The 10,395-nt window shown below is 43.0% G+C and overlaps 1 protein-coding gene across 1 annotated transcript in view; it reads left to right on the forward strand.

Moving 5' to 3' along the window:
• Positions 1-1,596: 1,596 nt before the first annotated feature.
• Positions 1,597-10,395, forward strand: part of slc44a1b (solute carrier family 44 member 1b) — a 25,673-nt gene continuing 16,874 nt past the window's right edge. Inside the window, exons 1-3 of the mRNA XM_008301451.1 lie at positions 1,597-1,653; positions 3,000-3,089; positions 7,768-7,910. Coding sequence (XP_008299673.1) covers positions 1,597-1,653; positions 3,000-3,089; positions 7,768-7,910 — 290 coding nt within the window. The remainder of the gene's footprint in view (positions 1,654-2,999; positions 3,090-7,767; positions 7,911-10,395) is intronic.

Here is a 10,395-nt window from a genome sequence, read left to right on the forward strand (position 1 = left end):
AAAGTTTAAAATCAATTGATTCTTTACACTTTCTGGCTGATAAGTAGCATCATTGCCTTTTGACAGGTTTGCCGTTCAGAGGATTAATGCTGATAGAACAACAGACCAGACTGGTGTCAGCTTTTGTTTTTTTCTCACTATAAAGTTTTATTACTGTAGGTTGTTGCACCAAAGCTCTGCTCTCTGACCGTCTGAACCAGAATCTGAATAGAACCCCTACAGTGTGACCATGTCTGAGTTGAGAAGGAAGAATTTCTTCTTCGGATGCAACCTGATCTCAGACCTTATAAAGTATGAGCTTGCTTCAGATTTGTGTTGACGATGCCAAAAGGTGAACTCCAGCCGGCTGCCAGAAACCTGAACTTTTTGTCAGGATAATGTTGGGATTCAGCTCCGACTTAAACTAATCAAACATCACCAAGAACACGTCAACCAGCAGAACCGAAAACCTTCGAGAACGCTGCTGGCTGAGTTTTTGTTCCACCTCAGCCTGCTGGCGCTCTCTCACTGCTTCTTATTTCGTCCCAGCTGAATTTCCAAACGATGACAAACAGTTATTTCTACAAACAGCAAGAAAGTACCCAGTAAGAAAACATGCTGACATGAGCTCACCTGCTTTATTTTAACCTGCTAGAAGAGCAAAGTAGAGAAAAAAAAAGAAAGGTTGGAGCTCAGAAGTTTTTGTTGTTTATCTGATGGTACATGATGTAATGTATTCTACAGAAATAGTACCGTTTCTGATGTATGTTCACATGATAACGCTGATGTTTATTTTACTATGACATGGTGGACGTGCACTTCTGGTTGATGTTCTGTATATTCTTGTTGGTCAAATGGATTGTCTCTGGGTTTTCTACATAAATATTCTTTGACTTAAAGTCTCTCAGTGTCGGATTCTATTTTCCTCTTTTGATGTCGCCGCTGAATCGATGCATCGATTCTACATATGACAGTTAAATGGCTGAACAACTAAACTTTGACAAAAACACAAACAGAAATGTGGAGCAAACAAAAGACGACTCAGACTAACTGTGGAGTTATTTTCCGTCTTTGTCCAGAGCTTCTGTTTTGGTGTGAGAGCATCATTTCTTCTGTGCTTCCTTTGAAACATCTCAGTCTGTCTGTTGATGCATCTCCTCTGCTCAGACTGCTTCCATCCACTCATAGTGCTGATTTATATGCAGTGAAAAAATGTTCAAATTAGCATTTTTGAATACCTTTTGGTCCTATTTTGGTAAGTTAACATGTGAATTATTACTTTACCACTGTGATTTTACAAGGTATCATCTATAGTATAATAAAATACAATAACAGTACAGAACTGTGATTTATTATTATTATTATTATTTTTTTAAGTGTTTGACTTTGATGGAAAAACAGATTTTACTTTAGTGCTCTGAACAGGATTTCTGTCCCCACAACATGAGTAATACAAGTTCACTCTCTCAGTGTTCAGCCTGGTACAACAGTCAACAATAAGACAAAAGCTCTCTGTCCTCGGCAGCCTGGTCAGACCCACATCACTGCTGTGCTCACACTGACAGCAGCACCACGACTCCGCAGGACCTCCAGAACCCTCCAGGACCCTCCAGAACCATGGACCCTAAACGCCTCTCCTCAAGCTCTCAGCAGCAGGTTCGCCTCAGGAAGAAGGTAAACGACAGTTCGCTGTTGTTGTTCCTTCAGTTTGACCGCACAGAACAGTCCAGTTCACTCCGGTGCTGTGCGTTAAACAGCTCTGAGGCTTTATTTTCCATCAGCTGCAGCTCATTCTGAACATAATGTTTGGGCTCAACATTATAAGCCAAAGCAACAGTTTGTATTGACTCAAAAACCGTCCTAAATGACAGTCCTGTTGTTGTGCCGCAGCCCCAGTGTGTTTCTGGTGTTGTCATTGTGCCACTTGGATCATTTCACTTTACTGTTTACACTGGTTTCATGTCTGCAAATGTTTTGTCATTAAAATATAAATACAGCAGATGTTAGTCTGATTTCCAGTGTTGCTGTGCCATCACAGGTTTTGAGCAAATGGAGTTGTAAAAGTTTCTAATTCCTGCTGATCTGAGTGAAAAGTGGCTGATATTGTTAAATGTTCAGTGATTGTGTCAGAGCGCTGGTCGGACTCTCCAGCTGGAGGAACGTTCGCAACAGCGCCACTCTGCCGCTCCGCTGCGCTCAGCGGTCAGAGCCGGTACTGCAGCTGCATCCCGGTTTGTTGTTCAGCTTCGCTCCAGCGCGGCCGCTAATTGCGCATGCGCAATGAGATGAATGGCCGCAGCACCTGACGGCCCACCAGGAAGTGTGGCGGACAAATCCTCGGCCGTTAATCCCCGCTCGGTACGGTAACCGGAGGAGGCTCCGACAGTAGCATGCTCAGCGGGCCGGAGCGTTCAGTCTGACCGTCGGGACCGTCTCCGCTCCGGGCTCGGCCTGCGGGATCACGCGGGGCTGTCCGTCTCCTCCCCCCGCCTGTCGGGCTCCAGACCCCCGCTGCTGCTGAGCTGAGGCTCCGTGAAGCTCCGTGAGGCTCCGTGAAGCTCCGGGCACGTCCACCCTGACTGCAATGGGATGCTGCGGTAGCGCGGAGGTAAGCACGGCCTGGTCCGGTCCGACCCGGCCCGGCCCGGCTCGGGACCGTCATCACAGGTGTCCTTCAGCGGAGCACCGGTGCGTGTTTGTTTTTTCACCGTGTCGGGGCCAGCGGTCCCGGGCAGCCGAGAGGGCCGAGCTGGGATTAGAGCCAGCAGCGCTCGTAATCCAATTAGCTCCTCCCGGGAACAGGCGGGTTACCGGGCCTGCTAGCGGCACCGCTCCGCTGCCTGCCTCCGGTAAACCACACGGAGATGTTCTGATTAGTGACACCGAGCCGAGCCGAACCGAGAGAGGAGGCTGGGACAGGCCCGGCCCGGCCCGGCTCGGCTCAGCTCGGCCCGGTCCGGTCCGGCCCGGTCCTGCAGGCCCGGCTGGTGTCTCACTGTGACCGTGTTTGTGTGTTTCAGAGGACAAAGAGAGAATGGAGACCGCTGGAGGACCGGAGCTGCACCGACCTGCCCTGGTTCCTGCTCTTCACCGTCTTCTGCGTCGGCATGGTAACCATCAGCACCGACACACAGAGCAGCACAATGACAGCATCCAGATGTTGTGTGTGTGTGTGTGTGTGTGTGTGTGTGTGTGTGTGTGTGTGTGTGTGTCCTTACCCTGAGAGAAAATAATTAAACGGTGAGAAATTGAGATGTTTAGGTCCATTATGAAAACATCTATCTGTGATCTATGGATCTATCTAATCTATAGTCTGTCTGTATCTCCAAACATGAATGTTTTGATGCGTTGACATTCAGGTTTTTTATGTGTTGGTGTTTTATTGTCCAGCTTCTCCTGTCCTGATGCATTGATATCCTGGTTTTTGACATTACCGAGCAGAGATGATCAGCCTTCGCCAGTTTGAGACTGAAGCAGCCACATACTTGATATACTTTTATTCCTTCTATTATAGGTAGTGTCTCTGTTTATCTAATGATATGATGTGTGAGGATGAATACCTGGTGGTTGGCGGCGTTCAAAGCAGCCCAGGAGCAGAGATGCTGCTGTAGTTGAGGGGAGCAGGTTCACTGATAATTCACGCCTGATTTTTAAAAATGATTCTGCTCATGTGTGGTAATTTTACAACTACAGCTAATTATAATAATAATACATACGTTTTGTGTAGCGCTTGTAAGAAACTCAGACGCTTTGCCAAAAACCTACAAATTTCTTCTTATTGTGGCTCCATAGAGTGTGTTTTCTCGTTGGTAGCTGCTTTAATGATTTGAGTCGTGACGTTCTGTTTTGCATCGATACAGTCACTAATGCAAACATACTGCTGTGAAAAGGAGAATTTCCCTGAGAAAATCCCTGATACAAGAGGTTTACAGTGAAATCCTATCCAGCTGTGAGGGAGCTCAGGATTCAGGACTGAGAAACTGAGGTGGAGAAAAGCCCTCAGTGTGACCTGCTGTTGGATCCTGATCCATCATGTCCCCATGTCAGGGATCATTTATCAGTTACTGATGAAGCTAAAGCTGTTTTCTGAAGATGTGCAGCCCTCTCTCTTTGGGCATTGTCAGAGGAAAGACTAACAGCTGTAAAGGACAAACTGAACTTTGCTTTTTGAGATGTTCATGGATCAAACACACGGCTAACTGAATAAATGACCGCATGACTAAAAGTTAGGTTTCTGACATGTTGGCGTGTTGGTATCCAGGTTGTAGATGTTTTGGTGAGTTCATGTCCAGGTTGTTGACTCTCGTTTGCATTAGCAGACACTGTGGTGCATTAATATAGATTTTTTTTAAACTTCTTGTGTTAATATTTCAGTTTTTTGTCATGCTGGTGTGTTCATGTCCAAGTTTTGCTCAGCTGGTTGGCTGCTGCTACACCTTCAGGTTCAGGTGGTGAAGCGGGTTATCCACTAATTGCAAGGTTGGCGGTTCGATCCCTCTAAAGCATGTCAGCAGAACTGAATCGGTGAAGGAGAACATTGTGATAAGTTTGAATCATTTACATAAACGTTGGAGTTGAATGGTGCTTTCACGTGCACTCAGTTGTTGCATTCACTGACATTCGGCCAAGTCTTCGTCTACAATTTGGGTTTGTTGTCTTTGCAAAGATAAAATAATCTCACATATTTACTTCTCGGTGTCTTTATTGAGGCGCAACGAGGAAACATGTACACGGTCATAAAAACACTTTCAGAACCAGTTGTGTTTTCCAGGTCAGCATTCAGCCTGACGTCTCTTTGCGCTGATCTTTATTCCTCTTGGCTCGACTGTCTTCAGGTTTTTTTAGTGGTCTTGTGATATGTCATAGGAAGCTTCCTGTAGTGCCTCCCACATATGGTCCCACACAGCGTCTAATGTTCACGAATGTCCGTCACTGTTTTATCAAGAGTTCTTGTTTTGGAGACTTTGGTGCATCAATATCCAGGTTTTTGGTGTTTTTATGTATTTACATTGAGATTTTTGATGCTTCAGTGTGTTAACATTTAGGTTTTTGGTATTTTGATGTTAATATCCAGGTGTTTGACGTTTTGGCACGTTAATATTCAGGTTTAAGACGTCTTGATGCGTTACTATTGAGGTTTTGATGTTTCAGTATTAAGGTTTATGATATTTAAATGCGTTAGTGTCCAGGTTTTTGACGTTTCGGTGCGTCAATGTTCAGGTTTTCAGTGTGCTTGGCATCGTTGTTGTGCTGCAAAATAAACAAGACCCTTTCCAAAAGGAATCACACAACGGATCTAAATGTGTTTGTGCTTTTCACGACAATAATCTCAAGCGCACTGTAAGCCTGAATGCATCAGAACACCAAAAGACTGAATATCAACTCACTAAAACATCTAAAACCTGGATAATGTCGCACCAAAGAACCTGAATACATATGCACCAAAACATCCAAAATCTGGATAGTCAGTATTAAACTTCAAACAGTGGTGTAGTCACACACCAAAATGTCAAAATCCTGAATAATGTTGTACCAAATGTCAAAAACCTGGCTGTTAACTCACTGAAAGAACCAAATCCTGAATATTAATTCACAAAAACATCAAAAACCTGAATTTTAACACATCGAAATGCCAAAAACCTGAATATGAAGGCAACAGCTGGCAAACGCCTGGATAATGGTGCATAAAAATGTCTAAAACCTGAATATTAACACACTAAAATGAAAAAAAAAATTTAATATGAATGCACCAAAAGATCAAAAATCTAAATATTAATGCACCGAAATGCCAAAAACCTAGCTATTACCTCTCAAAAAATTGAAAATATTCACACTTTAACACATCAAAATTTCCATAACCTGAACATGAATGCACCCAATGTCAAACACCAGGATATTAGCGCACCAAAATGTCAAAAAACCTAAATATTATTGCACCAAATGTCCAAAACCTATTAATATTAATGCAGAAAAAGTCAAAAACCTGTATGTCAATACACCTAAAGATCAGAAACCTGAGTATTAGCACACTATGACCTTCAGAACCTGTATATTAACCCTCCAAAATGTCAAAAATCTAAATATTAATGCAGAAAAAGTCAAAAATGAGAATATTAATGTACCATACGTCAACAACAAGAACCTAGATATAAAAATAAAACGGCGTCAGTGATGAACTGACCTGTAAACCTGAATATTAGTGACGCCGTGTGGAACAGAGAAACAAATAACAACTAAAGAACTGTGAAAGTTTTAGAAGCTTTCTATAAAATCCCACAAGGTCACTAAAGACAACGAGAAGACAGTCGGAAGAGATGAGATGGCACCGAATACTGACGTCAGCCTGGAGACAACTTTAGGTTTAATGTTGTTTTTTTTAAAATACCGTGAACATGTTTCCTGTATCTCTCTGTGAACTCTGTATTTATATTTATTGTTTTGTGTATTTTTCTGCGTGTAAATGAACATAAAACTGGTGGAGATGGTATAAAGGAAAAGTCTTGCTGCCTGCTGGCTCGTTATATCAGGGAGGCTTCTTGCTGAATGCAGCGTTAAACTCTCAGATGATCTCAGGTTAAACATCAGATCATATAAGTCAGCTCGATCAGTGACTTCAGAGAAACATGCAGCTTTCAAAATGTGAACTGTGAAACTGTCGAGAACCAGAGGAGAGAATCCAACACATCCAGAGTTTTCACTGGACTGCCGAGTGCAGCCGGACTCTCAACAATCCAACACCATCAAAACGGACCAAAGGAGAGCAGCGCAGCTTTACCGACCAATGACAGGTGACAGAAGTCTGTGAGGCAGGTCTGGAGAGTCGAGGTCCACCAGTGGATCGGTTGGTCGATCTGCCTTTCTGCCAGACTATCTGTGAACACCCCTGTGTTTTTCCAGCTTTGGACCGGTCCAAAGGCTCACCAAAAGGCCATAAAGAGACACAGATCATCCACAGAGAGACAGAATCAAACACCAAGAGACGCAAAAGGCAAACAAACAGATGCTGATTCAAAGCAAACAGACATAAACCCAAAGTATAGACACACAAATTAACTGCTAGGTGCAAAACGGCTGCAAAGAGACACAAACCAGACAAAAGAGCTGCAAGGAATAGATTAAATAGACTAAAATAGATGCTAATTGAACACAAGCAGATGAAAAGCCAATGTAAACAGAGACACGAAGCAGCAACAAAGAGAGACCGTCACCTACAAAGACACACAAGAAGAGACCAACACCGGCCACACAGAGGCAGAACCACACACACAGAGAACACAAACCGATGCTGATTCTGTGCAAACCGGCATAAAACCACCTCTGTTTCTGCATTTTGTTCAAAAAGTGGAGTTTAAACGTTGCACCCAGCAGTTTGTGTCTCACAGCTCAACAACTAAACATGCAGATCATCTGAAACGGCCGCTGACTGGTTTGAGTCCTCAGTAGTTCTTGTGCAGTCGATGTATTTACAGAAGTGATATGAATCAGTGCAGCTGCTCTGTGAAGCTCACGAGGTTCCAGTGATGTAATCTGCTGCTACTGGTGGTTCTTTATGTGGTTTGGCATACATTTAGGCTGATGAGGCTGGAGGCAGAGTCACTCTGTGCAGCATTTAATTCACTGATAACCTGCTGGTTTTTATTGGAGAGTCGATGTGAATTCAGTCGTACAGTTTCTCTGTTTGGCCACAGCTCAACTGTGAATATTCGAGTGTTAGTGAGCTTCCTCGTGGCCCCGTAGAGCATCCCTGTATTAAATCCTGTTGATAGTTTCTGTGTTTCTGTCCCTCAGGGCAGCATCTGCGGCTTCACCATCGTCACCGGCGGCGCCGCTCGCCTCGTCTTCGGATATGACAGCTACGGAAACACCTGCGGCCAACGCAACGAGCAGATCGAAGGCGTCCGGCTGAGCGGCCTCGACCACACCGACAGGAAGTAAGTAGTGCCGGTTCCTGCCCGCCGTCTCACTGTGCTGTCGTTTGATGCGCCACGCTGGATTTTGTTTTGTGTAAAGCTGCGACTAACCGTTATTCTCACTGTGGATTATTTCATCAGCTGTTTGGTCTAAAAGGTCAGAACAATGTGGATCAGTGTTTCCTTAAATGTCTTGTTTTGTCCAAAGATATTCAGTTCACTGTCATAGAGGAGGAAGACACCAGAAATTCTTTACATTTAGGAAGCTACAATCACAGAAGTCAGATGATTAAGAGCATAGATGAACATTCAGTCAAAGATTCAGTTCAGATCTGTGATCAGCGGTTGGTGAGCAGCAGTCCGAAGTGTTACAGCTACTGAATGAAACTGAATAGTTAACACTGATGACTCAAAATTACTTTAAAATTTGTCCAAAATGACTCAAGATTTGCTAAAAAAATCCTAAAAATGTCCAAAATTACTAAATTTGTCCAAAATGACAAGAAATGTCAAAAGTGACTCAATATCCATCCATCCATCCTCTTCCGCTTATCCGGGGTCGGGTCGCGGGGGCAGTAGGTGGGGCAGGTCATTCCAGACTTTCCTCCCCCCGGCGACGCTTTCCAGTTCTTCCTGGGGGATCCTGAGGTGTTACCAGGCCAGCCCAGAGATATAATCCCTCCAGCAGGTTCTGGGTCTGCCCCGGGGTCTCCTCCCAGGTGGACGTGTTCAGAAGACCTCCGGTAGAAGCCTCTCCGGAGGCATCAGATGTCCAGACCACCTCAACTGACTGATGACTCAGTATTTGAATTTGAAAAAAATACTTTCCAAAATGACTGAATATTTGCCTACTTGTACTCAGACAAATGTCTAAAATGAGAAAATAAAATGTCCACAATGGCAAATATGTCCAAGAAAATGTCCAAAAAGACTTAAATTTGCCAAAATTTACCAAACAAATGTCCAAAATGAAAAAAAAAAAAAACATTTTAAGAAGCTGCAATATCAGAATTTAGACTAATTTTGTTAAAAACTACTACGACTAATTAATCAATTATTGAAGTAGTTGGTAGTTATTATTTTTAGGTGACAACTAATTGATTAATCTTGTATAAATCCAGGCTTTTTGGTGTATTATGGTGCTCTGATTGATGCATAACAATGTTTTTTAATGAGTGACGTTGGGAGCTTTACTTCGTTAAGGTGGCGTTTTAGTGTCTAATGTTCGGTGTATTTTTGCGCTGATATTTGTTGTGTGTTACCAGTGTGTCTGTCACTGTGTCGGTTAGATTTTCGGTACTTCCTGTGGTATCTCCTGGCTTGTTTGGTTGTATGTATTCATGTGGTTCTGCACACTGAGGTGCAGTATTTCTACTGTGTCACTGTGGCTCACACGGTGCGTTTGGGGTCCTGTGGGAGAGTTCAGCATCAGTTATGCCGACAGACGTTAAGAGCAGTGACTCATCTCATGCTGATCATAAAACACTTCTGGCACAAAACTTTTCACAGAATGACTGAAGACTCTGAGCGAGGTAATAAAAACATGTGTAATATGAAACGTGTGGAGCACCGAGAATCTGCAGCATGCAGATGTGTAGAGAAATCTGTAATGTCACAACAAATGAGACGTGTGCAAAGGCTTCCCTGTGTGCAGTGAGCCGCAAAATATTTCTCGCATATTTAAAATTTCAACAAAACATAAAGTAGAAAAATATAAATATGTGGAACAGTCAGGAAATAAATTCCCTCAGCTGCTGAGAACACACACAGGTAGTCTCCCAGAGCTAGTGTCCAAATATCTGACAGTGATTTGTGATATGATGTTTTAAAGCTTCACCTCAGTATTTGTTGTGTAATATCTTTAAAGCGTGACGGATCAGTACCATGACACTCCATCAACATAAAAGCTGTTCTTTAATCACTTCAAATTTGTATTTCTTATATTTTAAATTAAGATAAGTACTTTTTTTTTAAATTAATAATTGCAGTAAGGAAATAATATTTTCATCAACATCAAAAATGTTCAGGAGCAGCAGGTAAATATCAAACCCCAAAACCTGCTGGCAGCTTTGAAAGGCCTGATTCCTTAAAAAAAACATTAAAATGACACCATTCATCTGCCAGAAACTGTAGAAGCGCAATGAATCATCTGATTTTAGTTCAGTTCTTGAACATATCAAGTTCAGGTCTGTCGGTGCGGTTAAACAAATCGGAGCTCTGGATCTTGATATTTTACCAAAATCATTCTGTTTAATGTCTCATTTAACAACCCAATAAAAATGAAGTGTTTGCACCAAACAGTTCTGACTCAGCTGTGAAAAATTCAGAGTTTTCAGGTGAACTGCAGGCACGAGACGACGAGAGAGACTGAGAGGAAAATAAAACCTACTGGATCAATAAAGTAACGGCAGCACGGCTCAGAAACGGTGAACAGAGGAGCCGGTTGTTGGAGATACATCCACCATGGTGGAGCATCTTTCCTCATCTCATGGTGGAACATCTTTCT

Source organism: Stegastes partitus, unplaced genomic scaffold (genome assembly GCF_000690725.1).
Source record: "Stegastes partitus isolate 25-593 unplaced genomic scaffold, Stegastes_partitus-1.0.2 Scaffold1673, whole genome shotgun sequence".
In the NCBI taxonomy this organism is placed as follows: Eukaryota; Metazoa; Chordata; class Actinopteri; family Pomacentridae; genus Stegastes; species Stegastes partitus.